The sequence below is a fragment of the Pyxicephalus adspersus genome, chromosome 6 (assembly GCF_032062135.1).
Source record: "Pyxicephalus adspersus chromosome 6, UCB_Pads_2.0, whole genome shotgun sequence".
Lineage (NCBI taxonomy): Eukaryota > Metazoa > Chordata > Amphibia > Anura > Pyxicephalidae > Pyxicephalus > Pyxicephalus adspersus.
The window spans coordinates 24681186-24705609 of record NC_092863.1 but is presented as its reverse complement, the minus strand read 5'-3'; the positions used below and the strand labels follow the sequence as shown (position 1 = coordinate 24705609).

Genomic DNA, 24424 nt, shown 5'->3' with positions numbered 1-24424 from the left:
TGTTTGGAATATATATATATATATAAATATATATATTTAGTGTGCATAATCTTGGCGCTCAGGTTCACTAAAACACATAATACATTTTTTAAATGAAGGAAAATGCCTTTTTGGGGTTAAACTTTAATACAATAGAATATACTAATAAATCTATGTGCACTTTTTGCATTTCTCTTTTTTTTTAAATGTCCTTCTAAATATAATTACAGACCCCCACCTAGCTGTATTGGATCATTATTGCGTACGATGGGCGGTGTACGGACAGTGCCGCGAGGAAAATGACAGAACCGGCTCTGTATGACGAGGTCAATACACAGCCACAGCCCAGCAGATTGAAGCTAGCATCATAATACTACACTACACATAATATACCATGACTTGTATGTTCTTCTAAGAGCCCCTCATTTCCTTTCGGCCGGTTTGCCTGTCTATGCCAGTAGTGCCGCCGTTCCCAGAGCTCGACGCTGGGAGTCCGCCTACCCCGGCTATAGAGGGCGGGTCACAGGCTGCAGGCCGCCCGGTGTTGTCGGTTGCAGGCCGTGGTTATGTCGGAATATGAGATCTCTGTTCAGGCGCTCAATGAGCTGTTGGCCAACGATGGCGGCTTCTACTGCCTCCCCTCCCAGCACTTCAACGAGGTCTTCCCCCGGATCTACGTGGGCAACGCGTGAGTTACTGCCCGATCGAGGGGGTGAGAAGAGATGGGTGCGGGGACCCAGGAGCATTACAGGGGATTACAGGGGGCACCTGACCGTGTACGCTCACATAGGCATATGTATATTGATCCAGACATATAATATGGACAATGTCATGTACACCATTACTGTCCTGTGTAATGGGGGAACACCCTATATTATGTGTACATGGAGTGGAGTGTGATATACACTATGACTCCCCTATGTTTAGAAAGAACACATTATATTATTATAATTATATATATATACATATACACACACACATGGGGTATGAATACAAAGAACACATTATACTGTATATACATGGAGTATGTATAGGAGGACACACATTTTGTACATATACTGTACATAGAGTGTAGTTGTGTACATATAGCACTGATGAGGCACCCAGTTACGCCTGTAATCCTTATTTCCCCATTGTGTTTGACACATGGCAGCAGATCACGTTTAGATTTTAATCTGTCTATCCTGCATGTTCTAGCATTTCATGGCTGACATTACTATCAGGACGTAAAATTGTGATTTTTGGTATTAATAGGGAGGAGATCTTATAGCAGATATTTTCCCAGCATAGGGGCAACCTTTAGCTTTACGCTAGAATCTTAACAGAATTGCAAACAGCCAACTCACCTTGCTGTTTGTTAATAGGGAGAGATCCGGGATATCAGTCCTAAAATATAGATGGGGACAGCAATACCTGTGTGATGTGTATGACATATTCTTACCAATGAATTTAAAGCGGACCTAAACTAAAATTTTTTTAACTTAACATAAAAGGCTAGACAACCCTCGGACGATCTCAGGCATGCGCAGAAGGAGCATTTTCTTTAATGGGGAAAAAGAAAATGCTGCCCACTCATTTGCAGTGCAAGATCAGGTGACATAGGCAGAAAGTGGAAGAGAGCAAAAGAAGATGGTGGTGCCTGGCGCTACCTCTGCATGGGGAGGAAGGAGGATTTCAGAATAACATTCGACCCAAATCAGAAAACCTCGAAAGGGATCAACGTATTTGTGAAAGTAAATTTTTTTTTTTAGTTCTGCTTTAATCAATATCTTTTTGCACAGTTGTAGCAAGTCTACAGTATAATGTGAAAGTGAATATTCGCATTTCCCTGCATGCTTTGATTTATGCACAACAAACATTAGAAGCTGCAGCAAGTATTTGGAGTGGTCTGATGGACTACAGAAGGAGCTAAAGATCTTTTGTTATTGGAAACAATCTTTCACGATCCTGGCTTCCGAGGATAGATCTTTTGCAGCCTCCATAATGGCATGTTAAATCCTTCAAGCGGGCCTAAACTAAAATTTTTACCTTACATAAAAGGATAGACAACCCTTTTATAAGAGATATAAATACCTTCTTTTATTCAGGGAGGAGGTTTAAAACTTAAAAAAAAAAAAATCTGTCTTTATTACTTTGGCATGCTCAAAAGGAGCTACAGATACAGAACACATGTTACAACTCCTCTAGGGCTGCAGGTGTAATCAGAGGAGCAGAGCTGTCAGCATAGCAGAGCTCCACTGCTTGCTCTGCTCCCTGATTGGCTGAGAAAATGGAAATCCTGATGACGCTTGAGCTGTCATCAGGGTTTTCTATTTCTCAGCCAATCACAGAGCACTAGAGGTGAATGGGGAGCCTTGTCTTCATTTAAGCCCTAGTGCCAGAGGATCCCTCACTGTCAGGGGGATTCCCACGGCTGTGCTCATGTTATGAATGAATCATCCTGTCATTGTGAGATGATAACCTGTAAAAAAAAAAAAAAGTTTAGTTCTACAAAACACACACACATTAAATAAAATGATTTACCATTAAAGCCTTGTCCAGATTTTTACACATATTTTTTTCCTTTAAGGCAATGAGTAAGGGGTTTTATGTACCCCTGTACTCAATCTCTGAAAGGATTAAAAGTAAAACTTTTATAAACGCTTGTATGTAAAATCGCGGTAAAATGCGTCATAAGCGTTTATAAAATTTTTTTTAGCGTTTTAAAGTCAAGCTTTAAAATGCTTGTAAAAGTGCATAAAAACGTATATATACGTGGTAGGAACGTTTATTTTCGGTTTCAAAACTGCCCGTGCAGACCCAGTCTAAGGCTACGTACGTACACACGTCAGATGTTTGTCATTGGAAACAATCTTTTGCGATCAGTTAGCTTCTCTCAGGCACAAATAAATGGCTGCTATTCATCTAGGATTTGGCAATCTACACTGCAATTAATGTAGGGAAATGCAGCCACATGATCAGAACCACATACCGTTTTCTGGAATCACCCAAAATTCACCACAGCTGCCAACGCAAGCGCAAAGTGGCTTCTAACTGCCCCCATATATTCGATTGGGAGTAGTTGGGACTGCATTTGAGCCTGCAACAAAACACTCTGTCCCCTGCAAATCTGAAATGGTCCTTAGAGTTACAGTTAGTTGTGGATGATTGGGAATTACTCAGGGATGCTTAAGTGCATTTAGTTACCTATGCCAGCAAAATTTTTCTAATTTTGATTAAATCATACTTTATATTTCAAGAATATAATTATTGCTACAGACATCGGTTTAAACTGTATAAAATTGTTGTATGTTTTTTACACTTAAACAATTTGCATTGATGGGGAATATTTTGGTTGATTGTATAGCTGGGTAAGTGATTTGTGGCTAAAGGGTGTATTTTATGACCATATATGCTGCAGCTAAACCACTGTAGCTGACCTTCATTTTATGCCTAACCTACAAAAGAGGGTGCAGTGTGAAGTAGTTTTGCAGAGTATAACAGAGGTGGATAGTTATGTCTGATTTGTGTTGTTATTGAACCCCCTCTATGTCTATGATAAATGTACACCTATTCAACAATGTATGTATTATTGAGTTATTTCAGCTAGCAAGGAGTTGCAGCCTTTGAGTACACAAGCCTTTAAAAGCAAGATTTTAGCTTCATTCTCATTTCCTCTTCTCCCTCACAGGGCTTTTAAACTGTTGGGAGAAACTGAAACAACTGGTACTTCCAGGTAGTAACGATCTTGTCTTGTTGTGACTCATGTGAGAACTCTGGTATCTAACTATTGGCGCAGTACTGTGAAAGACTGACAATTTGCAGCACCGCATGGCCCCTTAAAAGCCACGTGTAAACATATCATTAAACTGTATAATTTGTATATCAATACTGTGACAAGTGGCCACAGCATGGTTTGTAATCTGAGTGTGTATAATGATTATAAAAAGTCTCTGTACCCCTTTTTCACACTCAGCCAAGTCTTGAGATCCATTGCTACCCCGTACTATGTTTGTTTTTTAGAGTAAATGTAGGGAGGCCTGTGAAAAATCCAACAGGGAGAAGTTGCAACCACAGCTGTTAAGCTGTGGTTGAAACTTCACCCTGCTGGATCTTTCACAGAGGCAGCCAAATTGAACAGGAATTAATACAACATGTATTAGGCATTGTACAAATAGAGAATCTTCCCATCAGGACTTTTTAAAATGGGAAGAGGGGTGTTGCAGACATAGTGGAATGTATTTTATAGAGATTGGTAAATTCAGACTGGGCTTTCTATTGAAGTCAACATTGGCCCCATGTTAGCACAACCTAGCTGTGTAAGGCTTTGTTACTCCCGTCAGATTCTCGTTCTATATCAAATTGTGACCTTTTTTGTTAAAAGGATGACACTTTGGATGCAGGTCTGGAGAGAGATGTAAGCTGATTCTCTTGGCATAGAAAGCTGTCCAACCCAGTACTTCTTGTCAACGCAGCACTTGTTCACTTCTGGGAAAATCTGTTTTCCTAGGTGCTCTGCTTAAATGTACTATCAAAATTAAATTCAGCAGACTGTAATACAGCTCTAAACTATTTATAACTGCAAGCTAAAAATTAGAGATGGGTTTGAGTAAAAGTAGTTTATACAAGGCAAGATTCCTAAAGTGAGCCTAATCTTTACTTCAGCAGACCAGAGCAACTCTACATTCCCCTCCTGATCTTATTGGACACTGGAAGTGAAAAGAGAAAGCTTTTAAAGGTCCATATCAGACCTGCAGTTCGTCCGGCAGGCTAAGCAGCAGTGGTCTTGCTTCAATAGAGCTTTTTATTTGGTAGCAAAACTTGAATATACACCTTTTGTGTTTATTGGGAATAAATAGTAAAAAAAAAAAAAATACTGAAAAATGCATTTTCTCTCGATTTTTACTCATGCAAGATTTACATATTCACTCAACTCCATGTATTTGCCTCAAAATTTACCCATCATTGTCTGATATAAATAATAGTAGAAGAGTAGAATTGTAAAGCTTGAAGTGAATGAACGCGTTCTACATTAGGAGAGATTTATTATTTAAAAAAAATAAATAAATAAATAACCTTTTGTTTACATTAAGATTTGATTAAGGTAAACTGACAAGGATGCAGGTTAGCACAACAGAAACTTTTTCACAGGTTTGTGATAGCTACTACATTTAAAAGACTTTGTATTGTAAGGTAATGTTGCAGTAAATGCAAATCCAATCCATTGTATCCAATGTCATTGTTGTGATCTTTGAAATTATTTTGAAAATGACTATTAAATTTTAGGATTTTTTTACATTTCCAATATTTTTTTGATATTTTTGACTTATTCATTTCATTTACTGATAGCATGAATAAATACCACTTAATACATAAAAAGTCATAGGCTCATTGTGGGATTCAGTGGTGAAGTGCAATTTTTGCTGGATTAAAATAGCTGTGAAGAAGAGTTAGCTGATGTGTCCAACAGGCCAAAACCTTTCTTTATATACATTTGGAAAATAGGGAGAATAAAAAAAAACAAAAAACTCTTTAATTTAGCTATGGTTTATTTTATTAAAGCTCACAACACAGTTGCTGAAATATTAATTATATATTTTATATTGTGAAGTTAGGGGGATCAGCACATTGCAGTACACTGTGGGATGTTTACCAGGTCCATTTATTGTGAGACAAGCATAACATCACTCACATAGGCTTCACTTCAACATAACATAACAAAAACAGCTTAACCTCCCTGGCTGTATAAATAATAAGTATTTTAAGTGTAAAAGTAGTGCATTTAAAAATACACATTTTCGATATCCTGCCGAGACCTGCCTCCCAGCCGCACAGTTCTGCCCCCCAGCTGTAAGCTCATGTTTAATTTTCACACACCGTGGACCCAGATGCCAGCTGGACATTGCCACTGAAAATTAACCCTAGCCTCCCACCAGGGAGGTTAATCCAACACAAAATGGCTTCAGCATAAGTCTCAGATGGTCAGCATATAAAGTCCTGCCTCCCAGGCAGCTCTATCAAGATAGGATCTGGTACTCACAGGTACCAGGTGGTGCAGCTTTAAAGACTTTGATTTTAACAACGTGCAATGAAACAACAATAAACAATGAAACAACGTTTCATAACAACGTTCAGTTATGCTCCCTTCAGATTTTCTAAACTTTTCTTTGCTGAGATTCAAAATGACCCTTTCATCAGGAGTATTGGTCTTTGAACTTTGGAAGATCTCCTAGGCTCACACAAAGGCTTAAAGACAACTGACTTTTTTTTTAAACAGCCAGGTTCTCTAGAGCCACCCTCAATTTCTGTCCTGGAAAAAAGGAGTGCCTGGCCCACCCATTACTTTCCAGATAGTCTGGGCTCTTTAAGCCCTTGTTCAGGCAAGGATGAGGTAGGTGATGCCTAATAGCCTCCAAATTTGGCACCAAATCTTCGATTCTAGCACTATATATATATATTCACTTATTCCTTCCTTATTACTTTTTATTGATCTCGAATTATACTGGGGCAGGCTTCCAGACTTCTAATGTAAACAATCAGCAAGGGTTTTTGAGCTGTTAGAAATCAATTAAAACCTGGCTTCTATTGTTTTAGATTGTTAAGAATCTATAAATAGTATATAAAAAATTATGTCCATATTGTGGGCATAAGTACATTTAAGGGAAGATTTCCAGGTATTTTATTGAAAATAATGTGTTATCAGAGAAACATACCTACTAAAAAGAAAAAAATGTTAGAAAAAGTCCATTGAGTCTACCCTTTTCTATTCACCTTTGTGGCAGTGTATAGACCTATGTTCATCCCAAGCATGTTTTTAACATATGTCAAATTAAATGGATTTTTGTCCTCCCATGAATCATAGGAGGATGCTCAATGTCATTGAACAAAGAAAACATATTGTGATAAAACATATCTTTTAAGGCATCAAATAGAAGTTAAGTTTAGAAACAATGCAGTTTTTCTAGAAAACTTATTTTAATTCAATCATGCAAATATACATTAAAGTTTACATACATATATTGTTTCCAAATTATGTCTACCTGTGACTAGTTGGTGAGAATATAATCTACATACATTTTTAATTTTAACAAAGTTTAGGCATTAGTAATGTTCTTGAGATTGGCCAATTGCCTACAGAGACCCTTAAAACACTTGACATGATATACAGACAGCTGTCTGCTTCTTCAGGAGGTAAGTGAGCTTAGGGAAGTAACAATTGACAATCATTTCACAAATCAGTCTTACTTTAAGAATGGCTCTTGGTAAAGTTACAATAACACCAATTGTAGAGAAGAGAGACCCTATATTCTAGCATAGTTTTCTCAACATTTTTAACATAGAGGAAAGCCTTGAAATAATGTTTAGGTCTTCAGGGAACCCCTGCTATAATTACTGCAATGCATACTGTGATCCTCAGTGTGGTGGTTAGTTGGAAGAATACCTCCTACATTGCTGGTCATTGAGAAGGCTGCCACCTTTACAGATAGTCAAAAATATTATTGATGTCAGTTAAACTGACCTAGAAGTAACAAATTGTTTATTGTTTAAAGAACCCCTAGCAACCTCTGGAGCAACTCTGAGAAACACTGCTCTAGCATGAAAAAAAGACATTGAAGTGACCAGGATATTTTTACATAAGAAGAATGTTAAACTACTTGGACATACATTCTAACTAAGAATGTATTGGTTATGCATGAATATATTTTACTTCCAGATGCAGTGTGAGGAAATGGGAACACAAACCTGTATCTGCTGATGATGGAAAAGGGAGCTATTAATTACAATAATAATAAATATTATAAATTACTATCTTTACAAAACTTAACACATAGCATACAGCTGTGATACAATATAGATGTCAACAAGGCATAAACAGCTTTGAGATAAGTGGTAGAAGTCTAGGGGATGGGGCCAAGGAGCATGAGCGTTGGGTGGGGGAAAGGGGTAGGAAACATAAACCATATCAACATCAGTACAAATCATCAATGTCAAAAACGCTCAAGGCAACAGGCAATGTAATCAGGTCTCAAATAGGAGGGAACAATAAAGGCCTAGCATGGAAAAGTTAGCATGGAAGATAGGCGAAGAGGGCACAGAACCAGGTGGCATTTGTATTCCACTGTAGTATATTGGTGCCAGTAAAAGCAGCATAACTATCTTTTTATTGTGTTGTTGATACATAGATGATGTTTTTATGGTTTAGACAAAAGTTATATCATTTCATATCCAAACTACACATATACAATTTCTGAAATTCACTATGGAATCATAAATACAAACTTTATAGAAATTGAGATAATTGTACATGAAATTATGTTAGCTTCTACATGATTCCCTAAACTTACGGCCCAGCAATTCCATACAGAGATGGCTCATGCAGCCACCTATTTTCATAGTATTTTTTACTCCCTATATCTCAGAGTCTGTAGGAATTGCTGTAATCATGATCACTGTGAGGAACAATCAAAAAGGCAAATATTGCTTAAAAGGGGTTACAGCAAAATGGAAAAAAAACGTAAAAGGAAATTAAAAACCTAGCAGAAGGTATCATATAGGAACACTACCTCTCAAGAAATTAGTAATACAAATAGTAATCACCAAATTTTCTAAACATCATTTACACATAAGCAAGTTTGCTGTCCAAAGAATATTCATCAAATTTTACAAAGAAAGATTTTTCAGCAGCCAGATTGTGAATTTTACAGGTAGCAATAATGTAATAGGCTAATTTGAAAATAGCATCTTAAAGGGCATACATCCATACCAGTCAAACAGAAATCTTTTTTTATCTGGTCTGTAGTACACTAATATTTCAAGTTGTGTGTATATAAATATATATAGTTTCTATTTTTCAAAATTAAGACATTATCTTTTGTTTATCAGCATCTGCTCCATAATGCTTTAGGGCTGGTCTGCAAACTCATTAATGCGAACTTAGATATGGGAGTAAATCACAGATCTGCAGACTGTGAAGTGTAAAGGAGAGTAGTGGCAAGTTCACCTCTGAAGTTGGTAGAGGTCAGGTCAGTGTTCACAGGAAATAAGATTACAGTTAACAAAGGATAATCTGGAGGTAGGGTAACATGGCAGCCATAATAATGCCTGGATACTAAAAACATATCAACACTAAGAAACTATCAACGCATAGGACAATCATCTTGGAGTTTACTTTTACAATATTGTCAATCCTTTTCTCTCTGATATATGAGATAATATAGAAAATATCTCAAATAATGGCTAGAGTTTTTGTAAAACAAAATGGTGGTCTGAGGTCAACTGGACAGCCACAAGTATAGTAAATTAAATTTTAGGGAATTACATTCACCCTTTTGGAAACTTTTGCAGCTGTTACCAGTGCAAAAAGTGAGGTAAAATCCTAAAACTAAAACACCTATTTCTGCAACCACTTCAGAGTGAATACCTCATTCAAAGCTGCTACTTATTTGTCCAGTCAGCAGACTGGAGGAAGGTAGACAACTAATGCATAAAAACAATCACATTTTTCCTAATGTTACCTATCTGATACATAAATATTACAAACATGATTTCAGAAGGCAATTTTAATAAACCCATATATGCACCTGGCTCAATACTGCATAAATAATTTTTTCAGGTACGCATGCTACACCCTGTTATATACATTTTTGTTACAAATTGGTTAACAAGCTCAAAAAAAAGGTAGAGGCTCACTTTTTAGGCAAATCAACTATTTCAGAGCAAGACAAGAGCTAACAAATCTGGGGAAAATCTATCACCATCGAGAAGGACTCCAAGTCAAACTATATTTTAAATACAAGACTAACGCTTCTATGTGCCTAAAAAACACTAATGACATTGGGATTATACTCCTTTGCACTACATCTTGTCATCCTAGAAAGTACATCTAGCTGGAAATGTTAAACTGACTGATAGGTGTAGGAAAGAACAAACAGCTGATGAGCTCTAGTGGTCAGAAAAAAATGGAAAGATGATAGCAAGTGGCAATGATACAGACTAAAATGTATTCAAATAGGGAAAAGCTTTTAAGGATCACTCCTCTCACTATATATTCCCTGTATTAGGCCACAAATGTCCGGAGGTGGTTACAAAAGAAAAAGAAAAGGTGTATTTTTTGAGGTTGTGATCTCACTTAAGTGTTCCATGCACTGACCCACAAGTCCAATTTTTGTAGATATATTCATATAGGTTGCACAACAACATGTAGGGTTTCCAGGTGTGTTCTACCTTCCCCTATACTTTGTTCCAACATTATAACGTCTGCCCACTTAATATTTCCTATTTTTCCATTTCTTTGTATTATACCTCAACTGTCCAGTGCCTATGTATTTTGATCCCACTTCCTTTTGTTCCATGTTCTTGTAAGAGTATACTCAATTGAAGTAGTGTAATCAGTTAAACTTTTTTAACATTAGCAGCAAAATCTGTGCCATTTACTTCTCCCGAGTGACTATGGCAACTGATAGGCATCTGAGATTGGTAACTGCTAGACTTTTTCAGGCCTAGCAGTGGTTAATGTCATGAATATGCCGTAAATGCAACTTTATGACCCTTGGGCTGTATCTAGTGGAACATTTGTGAAAAAAACTTTTCACTTCGTCCGTCCACAAACTGAGCCTGGTTAGTCCTGCACTGGCCTGGCTCCTCTCCTCTTTGCGGTGCTTGTCATTCTTCCCCAGGACTACCATTTTCTTCCAGGTTGTTCCTCATGTCACCTGATCTTGCAATGCACAGGTGTATGATTTGGAAACATGTCTTCTTGAAAATGTTTAAGAAATACATTTATGGAGGACCTTACTGTGGGATAGCCATTGGGATAGTGGGGCTGCTCATGCTCCGCTGTCATCCATTCCGGACACCAGCAATGCTATTGACAGGTGGGTTAGAGAGTCATGAGTGCTGGGCAGGTTGCCTGGGGAAAAAGGATCTGGGGAGAACTATACTGCTAAGTGCTTCTAGTTAAGACCACAGAATACTTAGTGCACAAATATTGACATTTGTCACTATCAGGAAGCTGGTCCAAAACAATGGTGTGATGCTGATCCTAAAGTGATTGCATTCAGACAGAGTAGTTACTTCCTGTCAGAAGAAGAAATCAAAAAACCTAATAGGTGAGCCAAAGAAGTAAAAGGATAATGGTGTGGCAAATGTTTGCAAAGCAAATATTTGTCATCCAGTTAACAGGATTATTCTTGTTGCTTGAAATGATGTGTTAAGCCCATTTTTTTTATTTCATTGTTCATTTTTTTTAGTAGTATTTTATTATAATTTTGAACGTCAAGCGCACTTGCTGCAGCCTGGCAGCCCTCTCTTTGCTTTGTCCTTTTTTCTAAACACACATATCAAGGGTATTTGGGTGAGCCAATTAACCTTACTTCATGTTTTTCAAGATGTAGGGGAACCCTTAGTGCCCAGGGGAATCCCATGTGAATACATAAAGAACATTCAAACTCCTTGCATACAGTGGTTAGGCCAACCCAATAACTTTATTTCTTTAACATCTTTCTAAAATCTGATTTTAGTCCTAATTTGTCAAAGATTTGTTGGCCAGGAATAACTCAGTAACTGTGTTAGGAGTTTTACATTTTATTAAGACCCTATCAAACATTCTGAGACATAATTGTACTAACAAGGGTAGAGAATAGCCAGGAGCCCAAGAATGAAACATAGGGCTGAAATATGTTCAAACTGTTTTGTATGAATTCAAGTAGATGAACAGCAAATCTTATTTTCTAAACAATGTGACTTCTGTAGGCTCATATAAGAATTTGTCTAAATAAAAATAGATTTTCCAGTAGTTGCATAACTTGCCAGATACTTTTTGACTTGCTTGTAAAAATGATAAAAATAACCTAATGAGGCATGAATATGTAATATGATGAACACAAATAAAAATAAAACAAAATACAGATGCCTATTGCTTCTTTCAAGCATTTCATCCAAATATAAGTATTTTTTCCATTATTAGCTACATTTCTATAACCATATGCAGATTTGTATAGGATTGGAATTCTATCTAGAGCAGAACTCCAGGCTGTGAGCTTCAAAAATATGTTTATGAAAGAATAAACATAACCAATCAAAATTGTACTTTACTTTAGAATTTATTCCACATGTTCCTTTGCATCAGGTACTACTCTAAAGAACATGCCTTTGATAAAGATGAATTTCTTCAGTCATGTGTACTTCTGACCTTAAAAGAATTCCACACCTCGTGGGGAAGGGGGGGGGGGTGTTATTATTCCCACCTACTATTGACACACAACACATCTAAAAGAAATAAAAGGGTACAGGTACATTATGGTGCAACAGTAGCTCATTCAGATAAAATAAATTGACTGACTTTTTGAACTTTTAACATATGACATCACCCTGTGCACTAATGCAAAATGTGATCCAGCTTCACCCATTTACTTTTCCAGCAATAAACAACCTATAGCAGTGAACTATTTCTCATTGATATTGCAACAGTCTGTTGCTTTAGCCTTAGGCAGGGCAGAGCCTAATCATCTCTGTGTGAGTAGGTTTCTTGTAGATCACAGTGTCCCGTGTCTCATCCACATACCTGAATCAATGGTTTGGTGTTGTCCCCTGAAAGAGTTTGAGGCTGAAAGTCTTCCTTGTATATAATAGGAAGTCTATACATATAGCTTCTCCATGATAGAGTTGTACAAAGTCTGACTGATGTTTTTTGCTTTTTATTGCGGTTGTAACCCATAACATTTTCTTGCAATTACTTGGGCCCATTTTGGGTGACACTTTAGTATTAGCATAAATTAAAAAAGGTGATTGTAATTTGATGATATTGTGAGTACCAGAGAACCTTGAAAAATGAAAAATAATACCCAGGTAATTACAGCTTGACAACACTTACTTAAAAGCACAACGATAACTTGATACACAACAGAACCTGCACAAACTATAGTTTTGGGATGAAAATAATTACTCTATTTGCAGAGCAGTGCTGTCGTTAAGGACATACCTGCAATAACCATACTTGCTTCCAGCAGCCATGGCTCTGATCTGTCAAACCGCAGCACTAGTAGTGACATCACTACTAGTCTCAAAGGTGGAAGAGAATAGCATAGTTAAAAAAATGAAGGATTTTCTTATCTGATACATTCATTCTCCAGGGGAAATAGACACAGAAGACCATCTGATACTGCATTAATGCAGATGTCTCTGACCTAGATTAGCCTGCAAGCCAATTTCGTTAACACATGGCAATGGGCTTCCCCAGGGAGTTTTTAGATTTCAATAAGTTTTTATTAAAGAACTAACAAACATACAGCATTGACACGAACAGTCCGCAATATGCAAAATTTAGCAGTTTGGTCCAATTTTACATTTTGTATACAAAACTAGAAACTAACAGATTAATAGAATAAAATAACAGAAAAATAAAAATACAAAAGACATAACAAATATAGATACAGCAAGTATCTAGCTAATTTCAGCTATTCAAAAATACACATTTTGGGTGTTGCAACCACACTGCCCACCTCTTAGAAAATCTGTGATATTGGTTATGTACCAAAGGAAAGGTTTTTTTTTTTCCATCAAACGTTGTAAACTCAGATTGTGAATTACTTCTGTTTCTTCGGGTACATCTGAGCTTTTCCATTTTCTCGTGAGTGCAAACTAAGCAGAACTACTATATACTAACAGTCCTTGTTTCCACTGAAAAAGAATCCAAAGTGACATGCAGCAATGCCATTTCTGGCCGTGTTAAAACAGGTGTGCCCACAATTTTAGACATCAACCTAAACACTGCATTCCAAAAGGAACAGACAGATCTGCAATACCATAATAAGTGATGCAGGGTACCCACATTTCCATTGATAAAGGTCCAAATGATCCGCGAATTTGGTAGAGTTGTTCGTGAGGACCAAAGCTGCAGACCATCGAGATGATGATATTTGGGTGTCCAACCCATATTCCCATTTCAACATAAATTGGTTTTTACAAAAACAGTATTTTGGTTGAGGTAATTATAAAACACTCTAATTCATTTTTTCCCAAAACACGGGTTATGCAAATACGAAAAAATAGAACTTTCTATAGAAATTCTAGAGAACATCGGATACTGTTTCAAATAGTGCCGAATTCTAAGATAGGCAAAATACTCAGTCATCAGAATATCATATTTTTTGTAATGCTTGAAATGACTCAACCGATTGAAAAAAATATAAATCTTTAAACTTTTTCACTCCTCTATCAAGCCATTTAGATAGTTGTAGGTGGGGTATAAATAATTCAAAATTAGATAATTAGATCGGGAGTGATTTGAATAGTGGAGTTAGGTTGTAAAGAGTTGACATTAGTGTTGTGCCAAATCTGTAAAGAACCTTGAATGGGTGGGGAAGGCACATCAGGTAAACCTAATTTATTCGCTATAAGCAAGTGCTGGAGATTCATATTGTTAAGAAATGCGGATTCTATCTCGACCCATCTTTTATCCCAAAACCCTTGCCACCACTATAAAAGTTGGGAAAGAGCAGCTGCCTTATAATAATTATAAATGTCTGGAAAACTCATCCCTCCCTGCTTCCTGTGTCTGCACATGAGTGACCATTTCTTTGTCAAAATTTCTTAGGGATAGGCATAGAAAGTGTCCTGAACTTATACAATAGTTTGGGAAGAGTTATCATTTTAAAAGCAGCGATTTTGCCAGAGATAGATAATTCCCCTTTATTCAACTTACTCAATTATGCAGGAAGAGTCATCAAAAAGGGCTTATAATTTAAATCATAGTGGAGGTAGATTTCAGAAGTGAAATCCCCAAAAATGGTGTCCCAGACGCAGAAATGAAAATTTGTTTTTAGTCTTGTAATAGTGGCTTGTAAGGCAAAACATGAGATTTGGAGAAATTAAGTTTATAGTACGAAACAGCACCAAAATATGAAAGTACATTTTGAACTGCCATTAGAGATTTCTGTGGATTTGTTAACAAAAGAATAATGTCGCCCGGGAATAATTTTATTTTATGTTCTGTATCAAAAATAGTAATGCCTTTAATAGTAGGGTCTGAAAGAATAAGTTCTGCCAAGGGTTCTACCTATAAAGTAAATATTACAGGTGACAACAGGCATTCCTGACAGGTGCCGTTGGTAATTGAAAAATGCGAGGACAAAGCACCTGTTGTAAAAACTCTTTCACTGGGCTTGGTATATAAGGCCATAATAGCCCTCCCAATCCAACCTACAAATCGGAAATTCTCCACTACAACAGCTAGATAGCCCCAGTGCACCCTATCAAACGCCTTTTCTGCATCTAAAGAAAATAGCAGAGAAGGGCATTTTTGAATTTCAACATATTTAATAATGTTGATTAGGCGTCTGGTACCAGGTACGTCATCCAGTGCTTGTCTAGTTGATACAAAGCCCACTTGACCAGGATTAATTATAGTGGGCATAATTTTAGCAATTAGTAGTGCAATAAATTTGGAATAGATCTAAATATCTGAATTTATTACCGAGATAGGCCTTTATTGGTTGGTTTGAATAGGATCCTTGCCCTGTTCAGGTAGGGTGACAATAAGGGCCTGTAACATCTCATCAGGAAAAGTACCAGCTGCAAAAGCTGCATCAAATACTCACCATAAATGGTGATAAAACATGCCTAAACATTTTATAGTATTCGTTGGAATATCCATCAATACGTGGCGACTTATGATTAGGAAGAGACTCAATAACCCCAATAATTTCGGGTACCCAAAATGGAGCTGAGATGGATTTTATTTGGTCGTCCGTTAGAACATGTAACAAAATAGAATCCAAAAAAGCAGAGATCATTTGAGATGTAGGTTGCGGAGTATCTCTATCCATGTGCAAGTTGTACAAAGCCTTGTAGTAATTTTGGAAGGCTTCCGCAATATTGTGGGGACTTTAACAGCTTTTGCCAGTTGTAGGATCTACAATAGTAGATTTGTGTGACTTCATACGTTGAGACTGCAATTTACATGCCAAAACTGCACCAGCTCTGTTACCCGAAACATAGTGCTGAGCTTTCAATTTCCGAACAAGTAGATCATATTTGTTCAAAAGGAGAGATCGTAAAAATCTATCCTTCAGCAGTTGTTCGGAAATTTGGAAATAAGGGGTCTTCTTATTTTTAAGTTCACCCGCCTGGATAGATTGGAGTACATCATTAATTTGGCGTAAACATTTTTTCTCATAAGCTTCCAACTTAATAAGGACTTCTCATAAAAGCCTTATGGGCATTCCAGAGACTAAATTGGTTAATACCTTCAGTGGTTTTTGTAGAAAAATACAAATCCTATGCCCGGGTGATTTTTTCTTTTAATTTAGGGTTGTTAGGAAGGAAGTTATTAAGGCACCTTATTCTCTCAGGAGGATTTTTCAATTGGTGCATGATCAGACCACCTTATCATACCAATCTTAGAAAAGGATACATTTGTTAATAATCTAAACTCTGTAAGGAAAAAATCAATCCTTGAGTAGATAAGATGCGATAAAGAAAAATAGGTCAAGTCCTGTTCGGAACCATGTTTGCATCTCCAGACATCATAAAGGTCTTGGGTAATCAAAAACTTTTTAAAATCCCTCAGTACACGTTTTGCCGAAGACGTAGTGTCCATTAGGGAATCAGGTGTACTGGTAAAGTCACTGCCTCAAAGCAAGAGACCATGTTGTACTCGTTTATTATGCTTGACTTTGTGTAGACACACATGTTCTTTTTAATTCAGTGCATATACAAATTCACTAAGGTAAAAACTCTTAAGAGTCCAACTTGCAAATCAAAATGGTCTATCGACCTTCAGGGTCAGACACATGGTCGATACATTGGAATCGGATAGAGTCCTTAATTGCGATCATGACCCCGCAGGACTTTTTCGGAATTGTAGCCAAATATTGATGCGAAAAGGGCTTTAAATTCTATTTCGGTGACTTTTGCGAATGGAAATGAGTTTCCTGAAGAAATATATTTTCTCCACCCAAAGCTTGAACTTCTTGTTGTACCAAGGAACATTTAAAAGGGCTATTCAACCCATGTGCATTTAAAGAAACTACTCTTATTCCCATATGGCTAAAGTAAAGAGTGCAAAAAAGTACCTGTATTCACAATGCACAGAAAACAATAGGTGAGACATCATCCAACAGCCGCCATATACAGCATAATACAGTTGGTGGGGGTGAAATGTAATAATGTAATGACTCGTTGAGGTTTTAAATGGTTGAGAAGCATGGATACTGATAAGAAAAAAAAACAAAAAGACTATAAAAGAAAAACAGAGTAAAAAAACATACTGATAAAAAAAAAGAACAGCACTGGAATAAAATCTAGGCACTTGGGCATAAACAAAGGGGTCAGTAGTTCCAAAATAATACAGGGAATAGAAAACATTTGTGGCACAATGCCAAAAGGTATATTTGGAGGTGTGTGGATTCAAGTGGTACGTTTCCAATCGGCATCTAACTTTTTAGGCGATTTTTGAGAACTGTTCCCATTCTCATCGGCTTGAGGGTGAAGATGTTGTGTTTGGAGAAACTTCATATTTTCCTCTACTGAAGAGATAGCATGGGATTTTCCATTAAGCAGAACAAGCATTTTGGTGGGGTATCCCCATTTGTAAATAATATTGCGTTCTCTCAGGAGTTTAGTAATGGGCATCAACTTTTTATTATTCTGTATGGTAAGGGAGGATACGTCCACGAACAATTGAATGTTCTTAAAGGGTGCTTCCAGCTGCGCCGCATTCCTTGCCGCAGACATCAATTTCTCCTTTATATGAAAGAAATGAATTTGTGCTAGCACATCTCTAGGTGTATCTTTAGACATAAAAGATGGCTTAGGAATCCTGTGAGCCCGGACTATAAGAAGATCCATATCAGATGCATCGGATGCAGTTCGAAGCAATGTCTGACACATAGAGCATAAGAATGCGGACAATGAGGATTGCGATATAGATTCTGGTACCCCTCTGAACTTTATATTGTTCCTGCGGGAACGGTCTTCTGGGTCAGCCACTTTGGTTTTAAGCCATTCTACATCATTACATTTTTCTGTATGAGCATCCACCAAATCGTTATATACTTGGGAGAATTCGTTCATTTAATTTTCTATATGGTGCAATCTAGATGCGTGCCCCGAAAGCGTAGAAATACCTTTATCCATTATGGACACTATATCCTGATGAATGGAATGCTGTAGTAAAAGAAGAATGGCTTTGAGCATTGAAGAAGACACCTTGTCTTCATCAGCTGGGAAGAGCTCTAAAGCCTGTATTTCCCAAGGCCTATCAGGCTGTTGATCATCCCCAGGCTGGATTTCCGGAGAGCCGTTTGGACAGCCAGTAGGTGCTCTCTGAAGTGGGGAGGAGGCATGCAACACATCAGAATGAGAAGAGGACTCCCACGGACTAACAGGAGACTTTCCGAAACGACCAGGGCTAGTGCTGCGAGGAGATCCGTCCGGCTCTCTGACTGCGGGAGAAGACTGCAGAGGTGCCTCGGCGCCATCTTCGGACTCCTGGGAAGTTTGCGGTCTGAAGAAATTAGAACGTTTCCGCAGATCCAGCTTTCCCCTTTTCTTCTTCATCATTCTCCAACAGGTAGGGAAAGTGAAGGAACAATTTATGTACACCTCACACACCGATCCCTGCAGATATAGCCGCTGTACCTCACACGGCTCATGGAGCTAACTAGTTAAGAAGCCATCTTGAACGCCGGCCAGACACGCCCCCTCCCAGGGAGTTTTTAAAAACATACCGGTATAATAAAGAGCAATAAGGTATTGCAATTTAAAGAAACTAAAGAGAAATAGTAAATTCTTTCTCTGGTTTCGTTTTTGAAGTGGAAGGCTTTAGGGCTTTCATTCTTTATTTAATGAAAGCCCTAAAGCCTTCCACTGCTTAATCTCAGACTTAAGAAAATATTTACACATTAGGCACTTTAACGCTTTCAGGCTGGATGCTTTCGTGGATTTTGACAAGGATGCTTGTTTGAAGACAGTGACAATGATAACAGCCTAAGCACAAAATTATGCCAAAATTCCTTTCCACTGTTTTAGGGTATGTATCAATGAGCTTTTGCTTTTGTCATAACTGCTTCTCTCAATGAGGTCGGAATGATCTCAGAAGCATCTCAAACTGGGTATTTTTTACGTCAAAAATGTAATTAGAAAAATAATCTCAATTTATGCTCAGGTCACAGCACTAGATGGTGCTGTTGCCTCATGTAACATGTTTAACAATCTCTTGCAATCTTAAACATTATTGGAGTTTGTTAAACACTTTACATCAGGGGTCCCCAACCCCCGGTGCGCAACAGTCCTATGGCCGCAGCTCTGGCCGGTGCACCCCCCCAGCAGGGTCAGGAGAAGGACCCTGCTTTGGGGGGTGCACCAGCCGGAGCCGCAGATCACATCTCCAGTACGCATTGCAGGCTCAGTGTGGTGGTTGGGTTGTGTTTCGGGACACAACCCGCCCACTCTCCCATGTATAACAAACTCTTGAAATCTGAAACATTATTAGAGTTTGATATACACTTTACATCAGGGGTCCTCAACCCCATCACAGGCTCAGACCTTGATCCCTTTTGCTGTTTGATGTTCTTTCAGTAGCCTGAATTTGATGCACCTATGCAGATCTTTTACACAGTTACGCCATCAGTGGTTTAAACAATTCATTGACAAGCTATATGCATCTCATACAGGATACAGTTGGGGCTTTCCATTTAAACTAATCCACCATATTGCCTTATATAATCTTTGGGTTTCACATTATTTTGTGTACTTGTTGGTTTAAATCAGAAAAGTAGAATATACTGTCCATACTCTTGTCCTGATTTTTCTGTACGCAAGTGCTTGTTTGGTTTACCTGCATTCTATACGTGGGCTAATCCTGTCGGACTTTGCATGTTAGCTAACAGATCACCCTTATTTACATTGCATTTTCCTGTATCTCAAATTATTTAAAATGTTTAAATATGGTATGAAAAACAGCAGGCATAGCACATTATGCATCATGTTTTTTTTTTTTCAAGAGAACAAATATTCTGACAAAAGACATACTCAGACATACATGTGCAGCAAGCTTTAAATATGCAGATTTTATGTCCGAGGGCATTGCTATATTATTCCATAGAAGCGTAGCTTCAAACTCAGTATGTACAGTACAGTACAGTAAGTAAGGATTTTTTTGAAAGTGTTTTTAGCATTTATTTTAACAAATGAAAAGAACAATATGATTTCCCTTAGAGAGATCAAATGATTTTTGGGGGGGACTTTTAAGGTCAGGCTTACATCAACAGATAACAATAACATGTAAAACCATATTAAATTTTATTTGCAATCATTATAAAACCATACAATGTAAAAAATATAAAATCAAGACATTTACTGAAGATAAAGCACTCGATAGATTTCCCAATAGGAACCTCTCCAATTGGGGTGTTCCAATAATTTTGATGCATTTCGTGAAGTTTATGTCCGCTTCCTCAGGAGGAGATCTAGAAATACCATTATATGATCATCATCCAACTTTTAAATACAATATACCAACATATTTATGGGTACACGGCGATGCGCTGGGAGGGCTACTCTTTAATACATAACTTGGATAGTGGAATATAAAGGGAGAGCGATATCACTTTATTCATCTATTGCTTTCAGCTAAAAAATTTATTAAAAACTGTTAAAAATGTTGATGAATTTATTAAAAGACCTAGGGAGGATTCTGGTAAATCCTTGTCTAGTAACTATCTCAATAATCTATTTCATTTTCCCTATCCTCCAGAGCCATTTTAAGCATTATTGGCTTTCATGATTATTCTGATTATTATGATCCTACCGTATTTACTGGTGTATAAGCCAACTTTTTCAGCACCCAAAATGTGCTAAAAAAATCACCCTCGGCTTATACTTCAGTCAGGTTGCGGCTGTGACAGATCTCGGAAGAGCTAAATGACCTTGCCGGGAAGCCGTGCTGGTAGGGGGAGATAGTTACATAGTAGGTAGGGTTGAAAAAAGACATAAGTCTATCAAGTTCATCCACTAAGGAAATAAACATATCCTAGATATAAAACCCTATAAGACATAGCTGGTCCAGAGGAAGGCAAAAAAACCCTGGTACAATTTGCTTCAACAGGGGAAAAAAATTCCTTCTTGATTCCATGAGGCAATCGGATGTTCCCTGGATCAACAGTCACTGTAATTTTTACTTTGAAGCCTTATAACTCAGTTATATTCTGTGCTTCTAGAAAAGCATCCAGCTTTTTCTTAAAGAAATCTATAGTAGTTGCTAAAACTACTTACTGAGGGAACCAATTCCACGTTTTTACAGACCTTACAGTGAAGAAGCCCTTCCTTATCTTGAGGTTAAACTTCTTTTCCTCTAGACGCAAAGAGGGCCCTCTTGTTCTTTGTAATGATCTCAAAGTGAATAATGGGGAAGAGAGTTTTCTATATGGACCGTTTATATTTTAATACAATGTGATCATATCCCCTCTTAAACGTCTCTTATCAAGAGAAAATAGATTCAGTTCAGCTAATCTCTCCTCATAGCTGAGCTCCTCCATTCCCATTACCCCCCTAGCGTTCTAATTCTGTCAGTTTTTTGATGCAAAAAGTGATCCTAAGTTTTTTGCATAGAAATTTTTGTTTATATTGTGGGCCTGTAATTCTTAGGATTAACTCCCGGGTATGATAATTATATTTATTTATTATATTATAATCATAAATTATAATATAATACATAATTATAAATAATAATTTTAAAAAATAATGTAATAATAGACAACAATGTAATCCTAAAATAAAATATAAAATTAAAAATGTACTTATTTTTATTTCATGTTGTGTGGTGTTTTTGTACTGTAAAAACCATTTAAAAGCAGATTACATTGTAATCTGCCTTTAAATTTCCCGCCCGGCCACGTCCCCTGACGGACCGGCGCCCCGGCATTACAGCGACCCCATCCGATCTCCGCTGGAGCACGGGGCAAAGGTAAGGGGGGCTTCTAAAGTTACCCCGAGTGTGACTCGGGATTACCGCTTTTTGCATGTAAAAGCCACCCCGAGTCACACTCGGAATTACCGCTAGGGGGGTTAATTTAATTGCCCTTCTCTGCACTCTCTCCAATTCAACAATGTCCTTTTTGTGAACTGGTGTCCAAAACTGGACTGCATATTACAGATGTAGTCTGACCAATGCATTGAACAGGGGCAGGATAATGTCTCCATCTCTGCATTCTTTTCCTCTTTTAATACAAGAAAGTACTTTGCTAGCTTTAGATATTGCAGCTTGGCATTGCATGCTTTTATTAAGTCTATGATCTACCAGAACCCCCAGATCCTTTTCCATTTCAGACTCCCCAAAATGTATTTCCCCTAGACAATATGAAGCATGCATGTTGTTAGCTCCCAAGTGCATAGTTTAACATTTATCTATATTAAATGTCATTTGCCACTTGCCCAATCAAACAGTACATCCAGGTCCGCTTGTAGATTATAGACATCCTGTATGGACTTAATTACATTACATCATTTTAATTCCATAACATAACATTAGATCATGCTTTGCTCTGTCAGATGTCTCTGTTTATCTCACTGGAGGGTGTGTGTAGTGAAAGTCAGCTTGTAATAGGCTGGAACAAAGTAGGGCGTAGTCTGGTTAAGGGAGTTTCTGCGCATCCTTAGTAACCACGTATGTGCAGGGAGAGCAATGTGGAGTGCGATCAGAGTTCATCCTAGCAAGTACAACGAAGGAGTCTTTTTTTTGCCTCAATTAATGCATTTTATTGGTATTTATTTTGAGTATTGAAACTTGCCACTAGCTGCAGCATTTCCCACCCTCAGCTTATACTCGAGTCAATCAATTTTTCCTGTTTTCCAAAGTAAAAATAGGTACCGTATTTTTCGCCGTATAAGACGCTCCGGAATATAAGACGCACCCAATTTTAAAGGAGGAAAATCTAGAAAAAAAAAGATTCTGAAAGATTTTTCCGTTTCTGATCACTCATGTGCCATTCATACCGGTATTCCCCTTCTGATCACTCATGTGCCATTCAAATTCCCTTTCTGATCACTCTGTGCCTTTCAAATTCCCTTTCTGATCACTCTGTGTCATTCAAAATTCTCTTTCTGATCACTCTGTGCCATTGAAAATTCCCTTCTGATCACTCTGTGCTTTTTTTCCCACTGTACGGCAGTTAGGACAGGGAACAGCAGGTGGCGCTGTGCCGGCTTCTTTCGCTCTGCTTTACAGACAGAAGACACGATGCTGGCAGAGGAGAGAAGAGAAACACGCTGCATGCAGCCAGAGACACGCACAGGATCGGGTATCGGGTGAGTATCTTATTTTAATTATTTTATAACACATTTGTCGTATAGGATGCACTAACTTTTCCCCCCAGTTTTGGGGAAGAAAAAGTGCATCTCATACGGCAAAAAATACGGTACCTCAGCCTATACTCCCATCGACTTATACTCGAGTATATACGTTAGTTACTTCCATTGATTGCTTGCTTATATCAATGATATACCTATCATCTCAGTAATCCTCATGACCCCTAGAATCTATCAGCTTGGCCCAACTACTTGATTAAAATCAAGAATTAAAAAAAAAATCATAACCCATCCCCCTTAAAAGAAAGAAAATTAGTGCCAAGATCCAGTGCCAAAAATACAATTGGTTTTCCCAACTCAATTACCAAAAACAATTATGTATTAGTGCACACCAGTGTACAGAACTAAATAAAACACTCACCCTGCTTAAGGGAGGATGGCTTTTTTATCCTCCTATTCATTGTTATACTATAAAGCAACTAAAGAGTAAAATAACTGATTAATGCCAAGGCCGCATTTTATAAAATCCACCAATATAAATATTCATATCAAAACTTTCTTATTCAAAAGATTGGTTATAGCCATAAAAGGATTGGTGTCTGTTGTTTAAATAGCTTTTATATATTATACTATATTATATATATATCTATTATATAATATTTAAATAGCTGTTTAAATAGGTGTTTCAAAGTAAATATAATGTGTCTTGCCCAAACCACTAATTCAAAATGGGAGAGGGGGAGGAGTTTAAGTTCTCTAAAATAAATGACCTTTGTACAAGTGTACAATAGATAGCTATGACCATAGAAAAATATACATACCGGTAGTTGCTCACCTTATCAGAGTGTACTTATGGTAAAAAAATATGAAACACATTATTATTATTACACAGTATTTATATAGTGCCATCATATTACGCAGCGCTGTACAAAGTCCATAGTCATCTCATTAACTGTCCCTCAAAGGAGCTCACAATCTAATGTCCTTACTATAGTCATATGTCATTAATGTAGTCTAAGGTCAATTTTAGGGGCAAGCCAATTAACCTCACTGCATGTTTTTGGGATGTGGGAGGAAACCGAAGTACCGGAGTACAAAATTCGGCCTTGGCATTATTCAATTATTTTACTCTTTACTTTCTTTATGGCAGGGGTGTCAAACT

General features: G+C 37.5%; 1 protein-coding gene across 5 annotated transcripts in view; it reads left to right on the top strand.

The window, feature by feature from the left end:
- The first annotated feature begins 382 nt into the window (after nt 1-382).
- Nucleotides 383-24424, top strand: part of DUSP3 (dual specificity phosphatase 3) — a 115741-nt gene continuing 91699 nt past the window's right edge. For 4 of the 5 annotated variants that reach the window (XM_072414932.1, XM_072414934.1, XM_072414935.1 and 1 more), the window contains exons 1-2: nt 533-667; nt 3650-3694. In XM_072414932.1, the coding sequence (XP_072271033.1) occupies nt 546-667; nt 3650-3694 (167 nt within the window). In that variant the 5' untranslated portion in view covers nt 533-545. Of the gene's footprint in view, nt 668-3649; nt 3695-24424 lie in introns of all 5 variants that reach the window. The other variant, XM_072414933.1, reaches the window with a different exon arrangement.